This window comes from Bombyx mori, chromosome 18 (genome assembly GCF_030269925.1).
Source record: "Bombyx mori chromosome 18, ASM3026992v2".
Classification (NCBI taxonomy): domain Eukaryota; kingdom Metazoa; phylum Arthropoda; class Insecta; order Lepidoptera; family Bombycidae; genus Bombyx; species Bombyx mori.
Window position 1 is genome coordinate 3,865,055 of NC_085124.1, and position 25,326 is coordinate 3,890,380.

At 36.0% G+C, this 25,326-nt stretch overlaps 2 protein-coding genes across 4 annotated transcripts in view; one reads left to right on the top strand and one right to left on the bottom strand.

The window, feature by feature from the left end:
* The window catches only part of Snmp1 (sensory neuron membrane protein-1), a 40,943-nt gene extending 38,099 nt beyond the window's left edge, over positions 1-2,844 (top strand). Inside the window, 1 exon segment of the mRNA NM_001043721.1 lies at positions 2,598-2,844. The gene's annotated coding sequence lies outside the window, so the exon portion shown is untranslated.
* UGT50A1 (UDP-glycosyltransferase UGT50A1) overlaps positions 1-25,326 on the bottom strand; it is a 55,605-nt gene that overhangs the window by 10,938 nt on the left and 19,341 nt on the right. For 2 of the 3 annotated variants that reach the window (XM_038017086.2, XM_062673518.1), the window contains exon 3: positions 1,038-1,177. In XM_038017086.2, coding sequence (XP_037873014.1) covers positions 1,038-1,177 — 140 coding nt within the window. Of the gene's footprint in view, positions 1-1,037; positions 1,178-1,364; positions 1,374-25,326 lie in introns of those variants that run through there. The other variant, NM_001257065.1, reaches the window with a different exon arrangement.

A 25,326-nucleotide genomic window follows, 5' to 3' on the forward strand; every position in this document is an offset into this window, starting at 1 on the left:
CTGTCACTCATATCTGACAATCGTAACATTATGGCATAAATAATTCCATATTTTTATAAAACAATTCCCCTCCGTCAGTTCCTGTCCATGGCGCTTACCGACTTGAGCTTCGATGAGAATAAATCCATTACTCCATCCCTCCACTTGGCTGGAGGCCAAACTCGGGCTGCCTTGCCCTCCGTATACCCAATAGAACATACGTCTACATTAGTACATTAGTAGCTTATAGACACGCAGTCAACGCTCTTACAATACTTTGCCACATCCTGTATTGCATCGAGAAGGTTTGCAGAAGTCATAGTGGATTTCCACTATACCAGACCCAACGGTGTTCTAGCGATGATAATTAGCTATTTCGACTCACGTTACATAAGTCGTTGCATTATGATCCGCGTGAAGCGACTTAAGCTAATCGTATCATATCATAACGCGAAAGATGTATTTAACTTCTAATCTGGATGTAACGCCGAATTCAAATTTAATTCTAAAATCTTAATCATCTTTATTTCGCACTAGCGGTCCGCTCCGGCAACGATATCTGACGTTGTTTTATTTTTTTAAATAAAAGAACACTTATTGCGGTATAACTATAGTAGTTAGACATATGCTGTTGCGATACTTCTTTTAATACGCTTTTTGTAAATAACAATGTGTTCTACAAAGTCGTAGTGCATTATTTTATTCTATCATCAATAGTTTTCGCAGGGCACACCATGTAATAATGAATATTTTAGGTATTTTTTTGACCCCTTGGGTTACTTTGGAGTTTTAGTAAGATCCCTAATTGTTTTCAAAAAAGATTATTGCCTATGTCATTCGGGAATAGTGTAGCTTCCAAACAGTGAAATAATTTTTCAAATCGGTTCAGTAGTTTCGGAGCCTATTCAATACAAACAAACATACAAATCTTTCCTCTTTATAATATTAGTATAGACCTATAGACAAACAAACAAACAAATCTTTCCTCTTTATAATATTAGTATAGATAGGCCTTTGTAGCTTTATTAAATAAAGAAATGTATATAATTGTTCCTCACCTTCGGGTAAGTCCTCCAGCAAGCGACCAGAATGGTATCTTATGTGACTTGGTCCCTCCCATTGTGATCATTAGTATATCACTGCCACACACTGATGCCACCAGCAGTATAGGCAGGCCTATTATTGGCCAACGAGTCCCCTGCAAAAAAGAAATAGTAAGATGAATATATTTCGTCAGATTCATTAAAGATAATATAACTTGAATTTTTTTTTAGATAATCGCTTTTGGTAGATGTTAAAATTGCCTCGAAGGCTGAACGAATTCACGGTCCATCCGATATTAAGTGGTTACTGGAGTCTATAGACATCAACAACGAAAATGTCACCGCCCACATGAGACAAACGATTTCTTGGTATTCTATGGTACATCATCTACCGCACCCTTTAAACTGGAATGCATAACTGCTTCGCGGTAGCAATTGGTTGTACCTACTCGTGCGAGTTCACAAAACCCCCTACCGCCAAATATTTTTTTTTTTCCTACCTAAGCTGGTAGCCTTGAGAGGCTATTCCAGCGTAACCTTAACTAGTAGGTGAGCTCACGGGGCTCAAACCTGACGACGTTGCTAGCACGAACCCTAGCAAGAGCCGTGCTTCGCAGAATCTACCACCGGATCGGAAACGCGACCCACTGAGAAGATCCGGCGAGAAACTCAGTGGGCTGTGTCTGAGGGTTAATTTACTCGTCGAGCCGTTCGTCGCAAGCGACGGGTTCGACGAGAACGGTGACCGGTGCTTGAGGTACCTAAAAGCACCGTTAGTGGATCGGGAGGATCCGAGATGACGTGTTTTGGGCGACGTCGACTGCTTTCCATTCTTTCCGCAGGATCGGGACCAAACATTAAGCAATGTATCCTTATAATAGGAATGTAAATTCTAGTTTTGTTGTCTATTCCTCGCCCGCAAAAAAGGCAGCATTGTGGCAATGGCGGGCTCAAAGTACATGCTCCCGTTGGTGATTTAACTTTGTTGATACAACATTGAAACATTTAGTTATATCGTTTAATTTCTACACTTCATATTGCACACAATATGCGATGTTACTTTTATAGAGAAAAAAAAATATTGTTTGTAAATGTGTTTTATGGACGATAGTTACGACGTCATTAGCATAACTATTCGAAGTACTCTGACGTCACGCGAGTTGAGAGATAAATGTATCACAAGCCAACGCTTGGGCCGATCGTGCCTCTCTATCGCTTGTTCCGCGCTCTCGCTTGCACGCTTAGGCGGAACGTGACACTTTTTCGTCCGTGTAGCCGGTGTTCATCGATTTATAAGACGTTATCAAGTCAAAAAACATTCTAGAATAACTACAGTAGGATAACAATGACCTACATAAACGAAGTTACTGTCTATCCTTAAACGATAAATTTATTAAGGTTAACATAACAATAAATGTTTGTAATGTGTGAAGTGTATTTAACATAGACGACTGTGTGCATTTTGATTTAACTGTTATATTACTTTTAACTGATATATTATAATAGTTTATGGCCAAACATAAACTCTCGTTTGAAAGTTTTTCGCACATAGATTTATGTATATAGATGAGATGATTTACTGGTGGTAGGACCTCTTGTGAGTCCGCGCGGGTAGGTACCACCGCCCGGCCTATTTCTGCCGTGAAGCAGTAATGCGTTTCGGTTTGAAGGGTGGGGCAGCCGTTGTAACTATACTGAGACCTTAGAACTTATATCTCAAGGGGGTGGGTGGCGCATTTACGTTGTAGATGTCTATGGGCTCCAGTAACCACTTAACACCAGGTGGGCTGTGAGTTCGTCCACACATCTAAGCAATAAAAAAATTCAAAAAAATATAGATGAGTGATATCACATACCGTTCGCGAAACAAAACATTAAAAAATATAGGTATCTAAAATCAGATTATGCTAATGCCTCTTCACTAATTTGTTTTTTAATAATTTAAAACACACAAGCAGATGTCATGATATATTGCGACTGCTACATAACGTCCCTTTTTCTACCATACATGAGATTTATGTTAATTTGTAAAAAAAAAACAATTAAAAAACCTTTGATTTTTCGTGCCTTTATGGAACGTACCTAAAATGGTAGAACAATAAAAGTTAATATATTTATCTTGTTTTGAGATCTGCCCTTATCAAAGTTTTGCTGTGAAACTCTGGTTACTTTTTAATTCTCAAATTTCAAATCTATCAGTTTTTACCTTCTACCTGTTTTAGTTATTATTCATACGTTTCATTCTAAGCTCACAAAAAACTAACTTTTAAGTAATCTTTGTACAATATAGATTTTTTTTATATATATACGAATAATTCAAGACCAAAATTTGATAGATCAGTCCAGCCGTTCTCGAGTTTTAGCGTGACTAACGAACAGCAATTCATTTTTATATACATTTTTTTTATGGCTTAGATGGGTGGACGAGCTCACAGCCCACCTGGTGTTAAGTGGTTACTGGAGCTAATAGACATCTACAACGTAAATGCGCCACCCGCCTTGAGACATAAGTTCTAAGGTCTCAGGTATAGTTACAACGGCTGCCGCACCCTTCAAACCGAAACGCATTACTGCTTCACGGCAGAAATAAGCAGGGGGCTGGTACCTACCCGCGCGGACTCTCAAGAGGTCCTACCACCAGTAAAATTATCAGCTCCATCGCGCGATTTTACTTTAAAAGCGACTGTCATTGAATATACAGTGGGCAGTGGAGGTAAATAAAGGCATCTTATAAAATACTGAAATCACGTCTGTATAAATAATAGTAAATATGAATTTACTATTATCTATTTACTATTTACTATGACTATAAATAATTCATACATGTGCTTCCATTAATTGTGATCTACGTACAATTCTGTTACAAAGTTATTTAATTTTAAAATATTTTACTTAAATAGCGCTTATTGAATCAATTTAATGCGTATAACTAAAACTAGAAGAACGATATAATAAACTAAATTATAAACTAACAAACTTGATAAAAAATAGTGATCACCAAACTGATATTTTAACATTATGTTAATCATTGTGATAATTTTGATATTGTGTAAATTATGCCCTCTTTGCCTACTTTTAATACACAACAGAGGGAAATAGAAAATATACTTTAACGCGGTAGATGAGGCGTGACAACATAATACAATCTTTTCTTTTATATCTATATATTAATACGGGAAGGAAAAACTTTGTATCTTTTTTTTTTACGGCCGACCGAGAGGACTGGTGTCCAGTCCAGCGTCCGGAGGGGGAGGGTGATGGGAGAGATGTGCTCCGCACTAAACGCTTCACCACACTAATACCATGTATTTGACGCACACACGCATGCATACTATTTATTGTCAAACTTTTGTTCTTAACGTCTGTTGTCAAATTGAGATTAAATATTATTTGTCTTTGTTAATATTTTTTATAGTGTAATCTTGGCGAAATTTGTGATTATAGAAGTATAAAATACAATCATAATAGTGTACAAAATTGCAATTCCAATTAATTATAGTCGAATTTCGACTACTGCGGGACCTCTAGTAAAAATGATTTGCTGATCGTTTGTCTTACTAAAACTCGAGAACGGCTGGACCGATTTGACTAATTTTGGTCTTGAATAATTTGTGAAAGTCCAGAGAAGGTTTGAAAGGTAGATAAATATGAAAATGCTCGGAATTAAATAAAAATAACAATTTTGTTTTCCGTTTGATGTGTTGTCCCCCGTCGGACGGATTCCTTTTGTTTGTTTTAAGTTTATTTTATACAAAAGTTTAGATATTTTACTTATCGATTAAGGCACTACGAAGTCTACCTGGTCAGCTGGTAAATATATAATTAAATGTTAAATCATAAAGTAAATTTAATTAAAATTATTATTCTACTTAAAAAAAAAACATAACGCTTCTATCTAAACACTCAATTTTAATGCTCATCACTTTTTCGTATCGCAGTTTTTGATTAAAAATAATTCTTAAGCTCAAAAGATATTTCTTCACGACTCGAACACGGGAAACACCTAATGTTGTTGTTTCAATGTAATCCTTAACCTTGCCTTGACCGAGCCTTAAATATGCTAGAAAAAAAAAAGATCCTATCGTATTTTATATAGTATTTGAATCAAAATAGAAACAAAATAAGTATATTTACATACATTTCACGGGTCAACGAACTTGAATATTCCCACGGCATTTGAAAACGGAAACATTTACCACGGTGTGTATTGTGTTTTTGTAAGAGTATTTACTCAATTACAATCAGATTCACACGTGCGGAAATCCTAATTTAAGCTATCGTCATTGGAATATCAGCTTTCGGGAGTGGAGAGAATGTCTTATCACCATAACAGTTTTCAAAACAGAATCAGACTGAATAAGAGCAGAAGAAATCCAGGTCTCCAATGCATCGGAATAATGGCCACCCTACCCAGATCGTATAATGGTGACACATACCAGTGGGAATCCGAATACCAATCGAGCAATATATTAGCGTTAGTAGTTAATTGCATTAACAAGAAGTCGTTGGTAATTAAATTAAGGATTCAATTGTATGCAGCAAAGCTAATTAATTGTATTACTGAAAAATAGGAAACTATGTCATTTACGATTAGCGTAATTCACTCTCAAACTACAATGAGATATTTATGCCGATTATTATAATCAATTATTATCTACGCCATATTAATATCCTCTTAACAGCTCTACCTGTGTCGATCAATATATCTATGTAACGTAATGTTACATCGACTTCAAGATATCCGGTTGACTTGAAAAATTGCATACGAATACCCTAGCATCCAAAATCAACCAAGAATATTATTTAAATTATAAGTTAAGATTGCCATTAGAGCGTGGTTTTTTTCGTTTGTATGTAAAAAAAAAAATACATGTGTGCAATTCACACGTGGTAGAAGTGAAACCTTCCAAAATTAAAATACAATTATCCTAAACGTCTTAAGTATATGTAAAATTTTGTCATTAGTAAATAATTGTAAGGTAGCGCCCTCTGTGAATTGATATTTTAATTTCACGTATAATCCTAAATTAAAATTTACTAAAAGAGCTTTCATACACACGTTAGTATTAAAAAATCTCACAGATGGCGCTGTATTAAATAGTATGTATATTTCTGTCTCATTCTTTGCTGGCTTCATCCTACACATTTTTGTATTTGTGTCTCTTACCTGTCGTTTTTTCCGTTGCATCCGGTTTGAAATCACAACGATTCTAAAGAAGTTTTCACTTCAAAAACATATATTTATTTAATCACATGTATTCTACTGTTAACTCGAGTTGAGGATAAATCTTTACAATTATTTCGCGATTTTAGTCCTGAATATAAATTTATAAAATCGTCAATTGTAAATGAAATTAAATTGAAATAACACTGAGCAGTTTTTATTAATTTAGAATAATCATTTAAATCTCAATGTTGCCTTATAAAAAAAAAAAGCACTCACAAACAATACATAATTAAAATCCAGTAGCAACCCATAAAGTCCGTGAAGTAAATAAACAAAAACATAAACATAAATTAAGCTTTATTACGCAATGCATCGCGCGGATTGCTGAAATTAATACATAAACGAGATCATAAAGATTCGACTTATGTAAGAATGAGGCCTGAGATGGCACGGATTTTGCGATAAAAACATATCGAGCCGAACAACACGCTGTATCTGAGGTCATTTAGGCCTGGGTACATCGAACGTGGTTAGGCTATACTAAGATATTCCTAAGCCCTTTATTCTAGTTTTGAACGATAATTTTGTTTACGTAAGTAAATGTCACTAATATTGTTACGCCGGTAAGAGTAATGCCATCTATCGCCGAATAGTCGAACGAATATCGAAAGATCTAGTAGCATCTAGAACGCTCGAGAAGTACAACGCCATCTATTTTCAGATAGTGAAAACACACAATACTAAACTTTTGTAGAATATTCTCGACGATTTTAGGAATTTCGTCTCGACTATAAAAGCGTTGCAGAGATGGCATGCAGTCAGTCGGTAATCAGAACTACTCGAAGCGAAACAGCGAATGGATCACCTGAAGCGAAGCGGAAAAAGCAAATTGAGAATGTTACCCACAGACACAGCCCACTGAGTTTCTCACCGGATCTTCTCAGTGGGTCGCATTTCCGATCCGGCGGTAGATTCTGCGAAGCACGGCTCTTGCTAGGGTTCGTGTTAGCAACGTCATCAGGTTTGAGCCCCGTGAGCTCACCTACTAGTTAAGGTTACGCTGAAATAGTCTCTCGAGGCTATCAGCTTAGGTAGGATAAAAAAAGATAATTTTAAAGAGTTTGTGAAGTGTTTTAAGTGTTCTAAGTGCTAATACAGCTAACTCGTAATTTATTGGAACATTTATTTATCCCGAAACCCAGCGCGTAACAATGTCATTAACATTACAGTTAAAAGCATAAATCCACATCACGTTGTAAATATGAATCATTATAGTGATTTTCAGGGAAACAAGGATCGAAAATGACACGATGTATATATAATACACGTGTTCAATACGCACTATGAATCTTGAACAACTACGAAGCCACTACACCACGAAATGTAACTATGAGATATAACTATCTACTAAGCTAGATAGTTCGGCCGAAGGCTTAACAAAAACCGTTAAAAATAAACCTTGAATTCCAAACCTCATAAGTACTCCATTCGTTCACTGTGATATTGTGGGAAATTTATATTTTAGAACAACAGTTCACGGTTTAAAATACCAAGGATTTTATTAGTGAGACTTAAAATAATATCTTTTATAATTGAGTGTGCTCATATATACATAATCCTGACACACATACAAAGGAGATTGCAATATTCGTATGAAAAGTGAAAGTTATGGAAGAGGATGACGCGGTTTTATTTTTACAAAGTCCTTTTTCTTAATACTGATTCTCTTTTGAGAATCTTTTGGTACAAAAATTCGAAGATTAACGACCACGAATATAACATCAATGACGCAATGTAACGTGATCAAAAATTTGTTAACACTTGATATCACACTGCGTGTTCACTCTTTGTTGTTTTATAAAGTAGATAATAATGAAATTAATTACTATTATTGAACAATTTACCCACGCAAAATAAAATACATGACTGCTTCGCGGGCGAATTAGGCATTGTGATAATGACTAATCCGTGATAGTTCACAATACTCCTTTTTTATTACTTTTAATTACATCAGTAAATTGAATGATTCATTTTTAAAAATAATATTAAATTTATTGTAGTTTTGGAGTCTGGAATATTCGACTTATATCCTGTACATAATATATAACAGATATGGCGTCATCGCAGTCGCTTTAAAATTATGAGAGACACGCTTTTAGAGGCGACTACGCTTGACAGAAAAAAATATTCTTCGAGAATGATATATTTTTCCTTGATCTATGTCCTTTTCTGTATCTTTCTGTAAGCACAAATTCATGACCGATTGTGTGGACAAAACGCGAAAACATAACATTTTTTTTTTTGCTTAGATGGGTGGACGAGCTCAAAGCCCACCTGGTGTTAAGTGGTTACTCGAGCCCATAGACATCTACAACGTAAATGCGCCACCCACCTTGAGATATAAGTTCTAAGGTCTCAGTATAGTTACAACGGCTACCCCACCCTCGAACCGAAACGCATTACTGCTTCACGGCGAAAATAGGCGGGGTGGTGGTACCTACCCGTGCGGACTCCCAAGAGGTCCTACCACCAGTGATTACGCAAATTATAATTTTGCGGGTTTGATTTTTATTACACGATGTTATTCCTTCACCGTGGAAGTCAATCGTGAACATTTGTTGAGTACGTATTTCATTAGAAAAATTGGTAACCGCCTGCGGGATTCGAACACCAGTGCATCGGTACACACGAATGCACCGGACGTCTTATCCTTTAGGCCACGACAACTTCAAATTAATTCACATCGCATTTACAACATTAGTATGGAGTATTGATAACATCATAAAATATTCCCAATGATACTTGTAGAATATAATTTGCGGTGCTACCTTCAATTTGTCATTAAAGACAGTTTGAGGCCAAGTCGTTTATTTTCTAAAGCCTTTTAATAATGATAAAGTATTACGCAATAATAAACCTTAACATACATAGAATTAAACGCACTAATGACCTATCAGGTCTGGACAGGTCCCAACTATGTGCATACATACATAGATACATAGTAGGTTCGTCCTATCGCATGTTTTTTTTTCCTACCTAAGCTGGTAGCCTTTAGAGGCTATGCCAGCGTATCCTAACGACTAGGTGTTGCTAGCCTTAGCAAAAGCAGTGCTTCGCAGAATCTACCATCGGAGAACCGGTCACCGTTCTCGTCGAACCCGTCGCTTGTGACGAAGGGCTCGACGAGTAAATTAACTCTCAGACACAGCCCACTGAGTTTCTCGCCGGATCTTCTCAGCGGGTCGCGTTTCCGATCCGGTGGTAGATTCTGCGAAGCACGGCTCTTGCTAGGGTTCGTGTTAGCAACGTCGTCAGGCTTGAGCACCGTGAGCTCACCTACTAGTTAAGGTTACGCTGGAATAGCCTCTCAAGGCTACCAGTTTAAGTAGGAATAAAAAGCCATCGGATCGGAAACGCCACCCACCGTAAAGATCCGGCGAAAAACTCAATGCGCTATGAAATCGCATGTCATGACAACTTATTAAGCAATCGTTACTGTGCGTGCTGTTTGTAACATAGGAATAATAATTGATATATACTCGTAGTATGGATAGATAAGTATAGTAATTGTAAAGAAGGATGTATGTAATTATTTTTTAACGATCAATCTTTAATGCTTTTATAATATAATATTACTATTATTATAATTAATATATCCCTCATTATAGCGTTTATTGGGTTTCAATATATATATATAAACGTATATATTGCAATATATTTTAATTATAAACAAATGTTCATGACAACAACACCTCATAACAAATGCCTAACATTCAACGTCTCCAAGCTAGGACTTTCTCCTGTACCGAATACACATACCAGATTAAAAAACCAAAACCTAGAGCGACGAGACTATCTTTTTTTTATTGTCCGTGCGGGCAGGCGAGCATACAGCCCACATTATGGTAAGTGGTTACCGTCGCTCATGGTTGTCAGCAATGCCAGGGACAGATTCGAGCCGCTGCCTACCACTCTCCACAAGCCTCATTTGAAGAAAGTCATGTCATAGCACTCAGGAAACACCGTGGAGGGGGAGCTCATTCCAAAGCCGGATGGTACATGGCAAAAATGATCTCTGGAAACGCACTAGGGATGAACGCAGTTGCTCCAGGTAGTATGGATGAGCTCGTATGAACTATCTCGTCTCAATCAATCGGAATTATCTCGCTAGTTACATAAGGCACAATAGTGTAGTGCGAACAACATTCGATTTCCAGCGTATGTTTGTGGAAAGCGCTAAATATTACAACACAATGCTAATGTGGACGTATCTAGACGTATTAAGATAACACGCAAGTGTCAATAAACCCATTCGAGAAATCAACACAATATTTCAAAGAATACGAAATGGTTTTTTTACGAAGGTTTTACCTATTCATTTTGATTTGAACACTAAATTGTAATTGACGTAATTTTCGCCCTCAACATTACCTAGCTTAGACTAAATCATTATAAAATGAAAATATTTACACAATATACAAGAACTGTTACGATGGTTATAATTATTTTTGAGAACAGCAAGAACCGATGAAAATACATATAATAAACATAACAGTATTAGACTTCTACTTTTTTTCTAAATTTCAAATACGCACGACAATTTCCATGAAACATTTAAGTACATACATATATAATATATAATTTTTGGAATAGGCCAGTGTATGTTTAAACATATTAATAAGGCTCAACGAACCGGACTCAGCAAATATTTGATGTAACATCCTTACGTGAAATACTCATAGGACTTTTCTCAGGTTTGATAATTGAATAGGATGTGTTGTTTGTACGAAGCAAATGTGACCGTTCTGACTTCACAATTAGAATACATTCATACAACTAGTGGATCTTTGTGGTTTGTTACAGGAATATAAAGGAAGTAACTTGCGAATTCACAATACGACCTAACGTTAGCAACTATGCAAATAGAAAAAAAATTGTTTATTAAAAAAAAAGGAAATATGACAGAGCGTATAAAATTATAATTTGCGCGGTATTCTTTTCACCACAGATTATATCTGTGGCGGTCTCGATTAGGATTTATATGTATGGAATCTTTGTGCAAAAGTAGTTAATAGTAGATAGCAGGTCTTGTCATGGCTTATCTTAAATTAGGAGCTATGCGTTATATTATTATAAATTCTTGTACGTGTTTGTATTTTAAAAGGCTTGAATAAAATATTATTATTATACGAGTAGTTATGACAACGTATATGCCAGTAGCGACCTAGAGACGCTTTGTCACTTTAGCGGTAGACAGTTTTACAAATCAAATGGCTCGGGTTCATATCTTTCTGTCTCAGTTCCATAGTAGAATCTCTCATCTTACCCTTTGAAATCCGTATACGCGCCCACGCGTGTTTACTTTAGCTTTACCCTCGCCGTTTTTTGCTATCCAATTTGAATTTGTTTCAATAGCATAATATTTGAAAAAATTTTTTTTAGATCCACAAATGAATAATAGGAAGCAGTTGCTGTCGTAAAATTGTTAATTTAGTGTTCGTTATTTTCCCATAGACACAACCCACTGAGGTTCCCGCCGGAACTTCTCGGTGGGTCGCGATTCCGATCCGGCGGTAGATTCTGCAATGCTCTTGCTGGGACCAGTGTTAGCAAATTCTCTCAGGTTGAGCCACGAGAGTTCACCTACCAACCTAAGCGTAGCTGGAATAAACCCTTAAGCTACCAGGTAGCGAACAGATAGGGGAAAAAAATATTTTGCATTAAAAGCAATATAATTCAATCGTCAGTAACATTCACGCTATTACTTTAATATACACAATACTCAATAAACGACGATTAAGCCTAGTTGCTATTCATAGTACAACCGTTTTTAAATGGTGATCTTTCAAACAACACAAGTTTGGTTAACACTAACGACCTCCCATACACACGCGGACAATAGAACTAATGTAATTAAGGAACCAATTGACTTGTTTACAAACACACCGGATCAATAGTTTAAAATTGAAATATGTTATTGTATTGAAATTTTATTATTCCGAATTCACGTGACTATGTGGAGAGGATTTTTTTTTATTGCTTAGTTGCGTGGACGAGCTCACAGACCACCTGATGCTAAGTGGTTTCTGGAGCTAATAGACATTTACAATGTAAATGCGCCACCCACCTTGAGATATAAGTTCTAAGATCTCAGTATAGTTACAACGGCTACCCTACCCTTCAAACCGAAACGCATTACTGCTTCAAGGCAGAAATAGGCAGGGCGGCGGTACCTACCCGCGCGGACTCACAAGAGGTCTTACCAACTGTAAGTGTGAACCAAAAAGAAAAAAAAAACGTAGCACGTAACGTGACGTCAGTCAAAAAAAGTTTGAATGAACGGTAAAGAATTTATATAGCCTGAAGCCGAAGGGAAATGATATACAGCCTTAGCATAAACAAAAAACAATGCTCTTTATTATGATCCACAAACGTGCACAGCTGCCAGATGTTTAAGACAATTTTAGCGGGAACGCAAGAAGCGATGTTTTATGTGAATTATTTTATTTTCTCCCTTAGTGTTTCTCCATTTTTCAATGTGAAAATATTATGTCTTATTATCATTACTAGAGGTCCCGCAGTAGTCGAAATTCGACTATAATGAATTGAAATTGTAAGTTTGTACACTATTAAGATTGTATTTTATACTTCTATAATCACAACTTTTGCCAAGACTACACTATAAAAAATATTAACAAAGACAAACAATATTTAATCTATTCTCAATTTGACAACAGACGTCAAGAACAAAAGTTTGACAATAAATAGTAAACATGCGTGTGTGCGTCAAATACATGGTATGTAGCGTGTGTAATTTTTTCTTTATAGTTTAATGTATCTTTTATGCATTATTTAAAAAAAATATTAGCATTGTGCACTCCTTCTCTATATTCTCTATAAGTGTGGAAAATTTCATACTCTTCCGTCCGCGCAATTTTCGTAAAAAGGGATACAAAGTTTTTGCTTCACGTATTAATATATAGATAGATATAAACGTTCAACATATGTGTACGTAAAGTATTTTGAAAATTAAAAAAAAAACAATAGGGCACTTCCAAAAACCAATTAATATTTTAAAAAAATGAGTAGGCGGTACAAGTACAAGCTACTGAATGCTAAGGGGTCGTGATGAAAAACGCGAGAAAAATTCCAACACCTAAGATGTATACTTATGGGAATATCTTAAATATCTTCAAAAGTCACGCAACCTTGATCTTTCGCAAAAATCGAATCTATATATATTTTGTTTTCAAATTAATTCGTTATTGAGTGCACAGTATAAATATGTTGTAGTGACTTTATTGAATAAGCAGGCTTTTACTGTAATTACGTCTTGGTGATCTTTGGGACATGTACTCAAAGTTTCGATTGGGCCCCAACCGCCGAGCCCGTCGCTGGGGCTCGACGAATAAATTAACCCATAGACACAGCCCACTGAGTTTCTCGCCGGATCTTCTCAATGGGTCGCGTTTCCGATCCGGTAGTAGATTCTGCGAAGCACTGCTCTTGCTAGGGCCAGTGTTCGCATCACTTCCTGTTTGAGCCCCGTGAGCTCACCTACACGTTAAGATGAAGCTGACCTCTCAAGACTATCAGAATAGGTAGGGGAAAAAAAATTGGGCCTCAATCGATTATTCGACACTATGCCTTAGCATCTAAAGATCTTTACGATATGTTTTTTAACCATAACCCAATAGTTACCTAGACCTAAACTAGGTCAATACATTACTTATAGATGAATTATTTTTATTGCCTTTGTATACCATCACACTTTGAGAGTGGCTACGATCGCCAGAATCAGAATCGCTCATAATCCAGAACAAAAAGTAGAAGTGCAAATTTAATTACAGAAACCATATTTGTTAGTAATTTTCTCTCTAACATGACGTATAGTTTTGCAACTTCAATTATATTTCAACTGTGGCTCCCCCAAGACGCGTTAGGCAAAATATTTTAGAAGTTAATTTCGCCCAATCAGTTCGTTCGAAAGTTAGAGTCCCAACGGATCCATTTTGAAAGAGTGCTTACTTTTGATAAGCTTTAATTAAATGTGATGAAGAGTTCAACGTACGAGTTCACAGCTACTGGATGAACCAATGGAGTGAAATCGAAATTGGCAAACGATTCGGGTTTGTGCCACAACAGATAATTATTTAAAAAAGATGTGTGGTGTCGTGGGACACCGGATAGGAACGAAGTTCCTTATTATAAAAATATTAATTGTAATTTCTATTCGAGGTATAAAGAAAATATTATAATTATTCGGGTATACATTTTTTATTATGATTTTTTATTGATAAAAAAAAACTACTTTACAAAGTTGTCAAATTTATTTTATTCACAATGATTTATAAAAAATATATAATAATAATATACAAAGAAACAGCTATTTATATGAACAATAATAATTAAGCCTAATTATGTTCTATGATACAAAATATAATAATAACCGTCATCACGTAGACTATACATTAGACACTGTATAGCCATCATACTAAAACTATACATAAATAATAAAAATCTTACGTTACGGACGTTTATTCCCGGTTAGGGTACCCCGCCGCATCGGGGACGATAGCTTAGAGGTATTTTGTTAAAATATGCTTGTTCTTCTCTTCATTGAACGAAACAATAGTAAGATCCTGATTTTTTAGGAGGGACGGCTTATTGGTGGCCCCTAAGCTTTACCAGCTTTATCAGGTGGACGAGCAATCAGGAGAGTGATATTTGCTAATAGCCGCCCGTGTGCTTAGTAAGTTAACTCAAATTTGTATGGAGTTGTAACAGCTCCCCTACGTTTGCCGCTAAGGGCGCTGTTCTAACTCCATACAAATTTGAGTTAACTTTTACGCGATCGAGAAGTTAAAAAGCTCGCACTAAGCACCCCAAGTGCCTCGGTAAGAAACCTAACAGCTCGAGAGCAGTTGTTTCGTTAATGCATCTACTGCCGGATCGGAATTGGGACACGTTAAGAAAATCAGGCGAGAAACTCAGAGGATTGACGCACGGAGTTCAACAACTATGGTTACCAGGATCCTTATCTCTGCTCTTATCTGCTAGAGCTGCAGCCGTTTAATGGCAGTGCTAGTGGATCGGGTGGATTCATCTTCTTGCCTTTATCCTACATTATGTGGGGTCGGCGCAGCATGTCCTGTTATAATGCTGTTTTTTTTTATTGCTATGATGGGTGGACGAGCTCACAGCCCACCTGGTGTTAAGTGGTTACTGGAGCCCATAGACATCTACAACGTAAATAAGCCACCCACCTTGAGATATAAGTTCAAAGGTCTCAAGTATAGTTACAACGACTGCCCACCCTTCAAACCGAAACGCATTACTGCTTCACGGCAGAAATAGGCAGGGTGGTGGTACCTACCCGCGCGGACTCTCAAGAGGTCCTACCACCAGTAAAAGGCAGCCACCAGCATAGGAATTTGGCATGAGTTTTACCATCAGCCGTGTAACTGACATCAAACCTTCTTGGATTATAACCCATTACATATATCCATTGCGTTATCCACTGCAACCTGAAATAGGCAGGGACTTTGTTCATTCTTTTTTCATTTCATTTGTTTACATCAATTTCATTTGTTTATTCTTTTGCTGTTTCTTTGACTTAATCCGTGTTTGATTCAATCATTAGCATTTTATTATTATAAGCATTTACATTAAAATACACATATTCATAATAAAAGGGAAAAGACCTCGGGGGCGCAGCCCAATACGTTGGTCCGACCAGATCCGCACCGCTCTTGATTCCACGTTTCACAACGCCCTCCACACCGCCAGAGACAAGAATGGATGGAGAAAGATCGTGCGTGCGAAGTTGATACAAAAGGGTGGTCACGACCCTCAGCAATGAGGAATACGACGCAAGGAGGAGGATTCATAATATATATAAAAAAAAAAAAAAAAATTAAATAACATTTTCCACTTTGTTCACCTTTTCTGTATTTTAATAATAATATCAAAATGTACGATAATAATGATCGTAATATTCATAAACGTGTACCCATATTAGATAGTATCAATAACTTTATGTAATAAGCCGGTAGTATCTTCCTTGTGTAACGTTGCGTCAAACGGGTCTCCATTACGAAACTCACTTTCAACCTACTTTAATACGGGTATTCTGGAAATTCAGTCTAGATTTCGATCTCGCCTAGCGAAACCAGTGCTGTAAGTGACTATAATGGTGAAACGTCAAACCAGGCTGTGCTTCGCTACGATTCTAAGTTATGTATTTAATTGTAGTAGTGGTCCCGCACTAGTCAAAATTCGACTACAATTAATTGAAATTTTATTAATATAGTTCTATAATACCTATAATCACAGATTTCGCCAAACTACACTATAGATAAATAATATTGACGACAAACAATGTTAATCTATTCTCAATTTGACCACAGACTTTAAACAATAACAAAAGTTTGACAATTGACAATAAACAAACAGTATATTTATATCATAGACCTATATAGTAGGGACACGACATATTGTTCTATACGTACAATTGCTTATATAAATAGCAACCATTTTGAAGGCACACACATAAACATATATCTATCTCGTTCTTACTCAGCACTTTAACTCGCAGGAAAACAATATAACAGTATTTCAGTGCGTACATAAAATGAAACATGAATATACGTAAATGTCTCCGTCTCCGTCTAATGAGGCCGAAAATCCGCCATGTTTAGCGCGCCAAATGTCATTGTCACGTCAGTTCGGCCGTCTGTTTTGGGTTGTACATTAATTATTGACTTTGATATCGATTTAATATGATTGCTTATATAAAATTTCTAATTTTATCATGCTTAAAACATACAAAAATAATAATTAAAACATATTTTATAGGATCTCAAGAAAGTCGATAACCCAAAACTATTATCTATATATATCTAAATTCATTATGGAGCCCTCATCCGAAAGATAGATTATACACTTAATATATTTGAATCCGAAATATCGGACACCATTTTTCGGTCGGAATCTATTCATCATGACACTAATCATAAATACCTCTTTAAAATATGTCATCAAAACATATTTAGACATTTTGTTTAGATATTTCGGGAAAAAGGCTACCGACAAAATCTCTTCGGAACTATTTAAATAAAATAATTTTATTCCGCAATGAGTAAAACACTATTGTAAATTCGTTAAATATTTATTAATTAAGTGATTTTAGAGAGGAAGTCACAAGGAATGACGTTTGTAATTTCATTAACGAATAAATGTTCTGTAGGTGTTTTTTTTTATCAGGCGGTCCCTTGATAAGTTTAAAATTTGAGAGTGATTCAAATGGTGCGGTGCATCTTCCTTGAGGTGCACTGCGGTAATCTGTTACGGACTTTAGAGTCAGCAAAACAATTAAAATAGATTGTAATAGTCTAAGAAAAACACGTACTCAAAATACGATAATATTCAGCATGCTAGAAATGGGCTGATGGCACTGTACTATGCCGTATCTTTATGTTTTGCGGCAAACAACAACTTTATAAAATCAGTGTAGCAAATTTAAAAAATCGTCATTACGTTTACTTGGAAAATTTGAAGCACGAACTCGTCTTAGATTTCACATAATATCTAAATCACATCATCTTTGCACATAACAATATACTTAATTCCTATTAAAGTATAAATTCTACAAATACATTCATACTCAACAATATTTAAAATAAAATAAGCCAAGAACGTTTATCGATAAAACCTACTAACATTAAAATCTTCTGGGCAGCACTAAAACCGCCATGTTTTGTGGCCAGATGACGTCACAGTGGCACGAATTTTTTGTTGACGTTTCATTTCCATAGGTTTCCTACTTCAGTGATTTATATGTATGTGTTGTGTCAAATACATGACAGTGTGTGCAATGTTTTTTTATTGATTTAATGTATTTTTTATGCACAATTAAAAAAAAATACCTTTCTGCACTCTTTCTCTATATTCTCTATAAGTGTGGGAAATTTCATACTCCTCGGTCCGCGCAATTTTCGTAAAAAGGGATACAAAGTTTTTGCTTCACGTATTATACGTGCTTCAGTTATACATATTACTAATATAGTCAGTTTTATTCTGTCAGTTATTTATTTATTTATTTGGTATTTATTAGCGAGCTTTAGTATTATCAATAACAACAAAAGCAATGAGAAAATGTAATATAGTACATGAAAAGGATCTAAATTTTGAAGAGTCGCTGACTAAGATCGAATTCCCACCACTAGACAAACACTAGTTATATGAAACTTAATAAAACACACCTATTTGTTCAAAGTAGAAGTGTGCCACCTTTTTTAACGTTTAGATTGGTACACAAATTCACGGCCCGTCGGGTGTTATATGGTTACCAAAATCCATAGACTTAATGGCGCAGCCCACCTTGAAATATGAGTTCTGAGTCTCAGTTTTACAGTACAACGGCTGCCTCACCCTTCAAACCGAAACGCTTTATTGCTTCAAGGCAGAAACAGGCATAATGGTGACTTACAAGACGGCCATCGAGCAACGATCATCGCCTAAAGTACATAGACACAAAGTCGAAATTCGGTTGTTATTCTTGACATGTTACGATATACGAGATAAAAAAAAAAATTGCTTAGATGGGTGGACGAGCTCACAGCCCACCTGGTGTTAAGTGGTTACTGGAGCCCATGAACATCTACAACGTAAATGCGCTACCCACCTTGAGATATAAGTTCTAAAATCTCAGTATAGTTACAACGGCTGCCCCACCCTTCAAACCGAAACGCATTACTGCTTCACGGCAGGAATAGGCAGGAGGGTGGTACCTACTCGTGCGGACTCACAAGAGGTCCTACCACCAGATTAATTACGATATTTACACCAGATATTTAAAAAAACTATAATTTCAAACGATCTTTTTTAGCTAGCCTAGCAAGCCTAGCAGTGCCAGGAGAGCAACCAATGCTGAGCACTTTTCAAATAATACTTAACATACGAAGTACGATGCTAAAATAAGTAAGGAGATACAATTCTCATAATTTAATAACGACATATTTACCTAGTAACCTCCCGCCTCAGAGATTATTCTACATATGAACACATTAATTGTGTATACTAAAAGCGCTGTCAAAGAGAAAGCGTTTAGTACTTACCTTTACAAGCTTTCAATGGTTGAATGTTGGTAATTAAAACATTTGTATGTGAAATACTAATGAGTTGTATTATTAACTAGACGTGCTCCGATTTTTGATTCATTTTTCGGTTTAAAATCTTCACTTGTCACTTCAATTGTTTCACTGTCTTTTTTTTTTATTGCTTAGATGTGTGGACTAGCTCACAGCCCACCTGGTGTTAAGTGGTTACTGGAGCCCATAGACATCCACAACGTAAATGCGCCACCCATCTTGAGATATAAGTTCTAAGGTCTCAAGTATAGTTACAACGGCTGCCCCACCCTTCAAACCGAAACGCATTACTGCTTCACGGCAGAAATAGGCAGGGCGGTGGTACCCACCCGCGCGGACTCACTAGAGGTCCTACCACCAGTAAAAAGTACTGTCTGTCTGTCCATTAACTATGAATTGATTTGTAGATTCGTTGCTGCGTAAAACCGCGACCCACATCGAATGCACTGTCGTATTTATCCACATATATATCACATAGCACATATATCCGGCATCGCCCGGATCATAGCACGATAAAAAGTAGTCTACCTATTAATCATGTATAGCAACCGTCTTTCTACGAAATTCCATCAAGCTCCGTTTTTAACTATATTTGTATATATGTTTATAAATTTGAGTTAATTGTTACGCTATTGAGGACGTTAAAAAAGTCGTACTAAGCACACACACTTTTTACTGGTGGTAGGACCTCCTGTAAGTCCGCGCGGGTAGGTACCACCACCCTGCCTATTTCTGCCGTGAAGCAATAATGCGTTTCGGTTTGATGGGTGGGGCAGCCGTTGTAACTATACTGAGATCTTAGAACTTATATCTCAAGGTGGGTGGCGCATTTACGTTGTAGATGTCTATGGGCTCCAGTAACCACTTAACACCAGATGGGCTGTGAGCTCGTCCACCCATCCAAGCAATAAAAAAAAACAGACCGACGAACTGATTTTCGAAGAAAAACCGTACGGTAATAAATTTAGCCTCGGCGAATAATATTTGCTACCTTTGATTCAACTGCTGATCATTGGTATTGGCCTAAGCTATACTACACACAATAAAAAGTGTTATTATAAGTGGGCCAAACTGCGGCCGAAAGGCTAGTAATAAAAAATCACTTTCCGTGCAGTGATGCCTAAAAAACTGGAGGGCTATGAAACACCCTCGCTCAAGAACAAAAGACTGTTGGAGGACTTCCTCTTCTAAAGGAAATATTATGGTCCACTAGTGCTCATTAGCCTAATAAAGAATGTTTGCAGTTTGCAACTCAAAAAGGCTAACCGATGGTAAAAGGTCACCGTCGGTCATAGACATCAAGAAAAGCGGGGTCACATCACAGCCGGTTCCGCTGAAACTATTTTCAAAGCTCAGGAGATCGTATTGCAAACCTAAACACATTAACATTTTTTTAAAAGTCAACAATCAGATATGATTCTACAATAGACGGTCTTATCGCTAAAAACTATCTCTTCAAAAAAAAAAGGTTTTATTTGCAGAAATTCAGAAAACATAAAGGTACAGCAGTTATGTTGCGGTGTACTATTAACACTGTTGTGTCAATGACTGACTGTCAATGACGCAATAGCACACAGGAGACTGTTTTTTAAACATAATACGTTAGTCTGTAGGATAATTAAGTTTTACACTCGACTCTTAACTCAGCTGCGTCGTAAACCCGAGACAGTCACAATACAGTTTCATAATTGCTAGTTTATTGTTACGGTCATTTACATCGGTCGTTCCTTAGCTAGACACGCATGAAGCGTACCTTTAAGAACAATAAATTCAAAGGCACGTTTCCCTAATAACAGTAATGTGACGGTGAAATCGCTTGATTACTGATACACCGGCCAGGAAGCGGTAATCAGATCAAACGTACAATCTTGGCTGTACGTACGTGAGTCGTTGTGGCGTTAATGTTTCATTAGTTTGAAATCGCCGTGGGTTAGAGGATAAGACGTCCGCTTAACTTGTATCAAAGATTAGACCGGTGTATAAGTTCCACAGACAGTTCCTACTTTCAAGCGACTTAAAAAAGGGAGGTTATCAATTCGTGTCTTATTATTACCTTAGAAGTTTTATTGAGGTGAACCGATTTTGATATTTTTATTTGAAACTAGCTGACCCGGCAGACTTCGTAATGCCTAAACCTAAACCTTTGTATAAAATAAACTTAAAACAGACAAAACGAATCCGTCCCACGGGGGACACATCAAAGGAAAAACAAAATTATTTTTGTTTAATTCCGGGCATTCTCATATTTATCTACCTTTTAAACCTCTGGATTTCCACAAATAATTCAAAAACAAAATTAGTCAAATCGGTATAGTCGTTCTCGAGTTTTAGCGAGACTAACGAACAGCAATTCATTATTATATATATAGTTAATAAATTTAAAATTTGCAATAATCTTACGTAAATTGTGTTGCAAGTTTCTTTGGTGGATTGGTCAAGAAAGTTTTCCACTGTTTCAGTGAGGGGCTTATAATTTGTTTTCCTGTTTATTTATTATCTCTTTTTTTATTTTGTTGAAGTCCGTTTTCTTTTTTGTTGACATTTTGTATTAGCAAACAAATTCCAAAATTCATTGGAACTTTCTTCATATTATAGCACGTACTATACTGATAAAATACGTACTTTGTACATATTCACAGATGATTTTCACAAAGAAGGTATAAAATTATGTGATAAAAAGCAAAACCGCAAAAAATATTATACCATGCACAAATAATAATTGGCGTTAAGGCGTATTTCGAACCAGCTTAGTCGTTATAGTATACAATTAACATTTGATGTCTATGATGATGTCTGAAAGGACTTAATTGGGTTGATCCCGAAATCCTTCTCTCCTCGGACCCGTCTAAATAATAAAAGGTTGAAGTTGGAATTTCTGTAATTTTATAATTCGAATTTAGCGATTGTCATAGGAAAATTTACTGTTTTATTTATTTTTATTTATTTATTTACCTAATATATTTTGTACACGCAGCTGTTAGAAGAAACACGACAATAAGGATACAGAGTACAAGGGCACTACTTACTTCATGTTGAGATCTCTTCCAGTAGGCCCGCAGGAGGAAAGAAGAATTAGGAACACAAACCTAGTGCATACAGTAAACATTACATATAATAATATATTAGTGTATAAGATACAAAACAATACATATACACACACATATATATATATTCACATACATTTTTTACATATTTCAAGTCAATAAACACTTATATATGTAAACTGTTTTAAAATGAATAATAATACATAATGTCCAATGATCGAAAGGTGTAGTTCCAATATGCAGATAAGACTTTCTTGTCGCAAGAATAGCAGTGGTAGGTATTCACCCTGTAATTTCTATAACATCTGTCTAAAAACTACGCCAATAATATTTTAAAACAATAACGTATGTACTTTTAGCTTAATTTATCTTCGGTACTGAGCAGAACATAAATAAAAATTGCTTTAGAAAATATTCATTAAAATCAAAACTATTTTTTTTTGCGAAGCACGTTCGCATCGAATTATGCAAGAAAAACCACAGAATACTATTTATTATACGTGTGTCATTTCTATCGTTTAATTAGCGCCTCATTTTGTTTTATTGTCCAAACACGAAATAAATTATCGGCCGTGACCTCGCTTGATAGTGAGAGTATAAAAATATGAACGCACTTTCGCTGATTGCTCAACATAATAATATCAAGGCATAGTGAGCCTTAATGTTCTAAAAATAACGACTAATCCCACAGAAAATTTACCGGACATCCAATCACTAAATACGACTATTTGAAATTCATTTAGAATTGTAATAAAAATTGAGGAACTAATTTCGTAAGAACAGGAAGGATGATTTGCTTAATGAGTTCGTCGGTTTAGAATAGTGATGTTGAATACGCGATAGTATTAAGATGTTATTACTACATACTCGTATAAGTGCGATTATTTAAAATCAGAAAAGAATGTTTTGATTGTCGCGTTATGTCATGAGTATTAAAACTTCGAACAACGTTCAATCTTAAAGTTGTTCTTTTTTTTAACTCGCAATGGTAATGGTATTCTTTTTATTCAGCCATTAACTTTCAAGCGACGTAATGCGGCTTTCAAAAAATATTAGCCATTGAAACTAAAATAAATGTACACTTAGATGACAAGACAAAATTTTAATTTTTTATATAACTTCGTAATTATAGACCGAATGTGTCATTTTAGCAGGGCTTTACACAAATTGAAAATTTTTTGATTGATGTGACTTTATATTATGAGAATTTACATAATAAAGACACAATACATAAAGTTAATACATTTTAGGGTATCCTTTAAGTACGAAAGCCAAATTTAAAGCCTATTTTTTGTGACTTAGCATTTTAAATCTAGCTTTTTTTTATTGCTTATTTGAGTGGACGAGTTCACAGCCCACCTGGTGTTAAGTGGTTACTGAAGCCCATAGACATTTACAACGTAAATGTGCCACCCACCTGGAGATATAAGTTCTAAGGTCTCACTATAGTTACAACGGCTGCCCCACCCTTCAAACCGAAACGCATTACTGCTTTACGGCAGAAATAGGCAGGGTGGTGGTACCTACCCGTGCGGACTCACAAGAGGTCCTACCACCAGTAATAAGCTTACTCATTAAACTCAGAACATTATTGTAATTATGGTTTATTTGTAGCTTTAAATTGCACTAATTTCGATCAACACTACGAAAACTTATTTAAAAAAAGTTTCGTTTAATTAAGAAGGTTTGTAAGACAATATTTTAAATATGTACTTTAATTAGAATATTATCAGATACTAGCTACCCTAAGGTACAGGTAGCAGAGCACTTTTCCCGCGCAAAAACAACGGCCTAAATAACATTTCTAATCATTAAAGTACAGACCTGAATTGTTTTGTTTAGAAACAATGTTATTGTAGATAATTTAATGAGAATACGTAAATAACATCCCAAAAAATCATTTAATTTGATAATAAGTTTTTTCAAACATTTTCTAGACAATTTGTGGTTACTTTCTATTTATTATAAAAATATATATGCAGCCTTGCTATAGTCTAATGAATCTTTTTGGGGAAGAAGAAAATTTTTGTTACACATTGTTTTCATTAACTTATTTGATTTACTCTTCACATACAATCGTCTAACGCTCCTAGCGGCTCTAATTTTTTCCGACATCTTTAACAGTTGCCACATTTCATATTAACAGCAATTAGCATAGTATAGTCCTAATTAATTATGTATTCAATCTAATGAATTACCTCTCCCATTGTTGAACACCGTTTAAAAATACTTTCGGTAGCTTTTGAGCACTCGGCGTTCCAACAGGCGCGAACGGGGAACAATTAAATATATTTTCTAAGATATTATTGGACCGTAGGTATTACGGGCAATGTTTCCGCCCAATTAATTTGAAAAATATAGATTAATATTTATTATGTTGAGCGCTACTTCGATCTTTTTGTTAGTAAATTCAAGATGACGCCCGTGCTCAATTCCCGAAGCCAATAGTTTTGATACAGTCATTCGATATTTGCACACAGCTCTTTTCTAGTTTGTAGGTGCTGGTGGTAGGACCTCTTGTGAGTCCGCGCGGGTAGGCACCACCACCCTGCCTATTTCTGCCGTGAAGCAGTAATGCGTTTCGTTTTTTATTGCTTAGATGGATGGACGAGCTCACAGCCCACCTGGTGATAAGTGGTTACTGGAGCTCATAGACATCTACAACATAAATGCGCCACCCACCTCGAGATATAAGTTCTAAGGTCTCACGTATAGTTACGGCGGCTGCCCCGCCCTTCAAACCGAAACGCATTATTGCTTCACGGCAGAAATAGGCAGGGCGGTGGTACCTACCCGCGCGGACTCTCAAGAGGTTCTACTACCAGTGAATTGATTTCTTTTAATGTAACAAACGTAAGAATTGTGCAGTCGTTTTTTTTTTTATTTCGTAACGCACACGCTGTTTATGAAGCCGCTATAAACGTTGTAGATCACGCGATTTA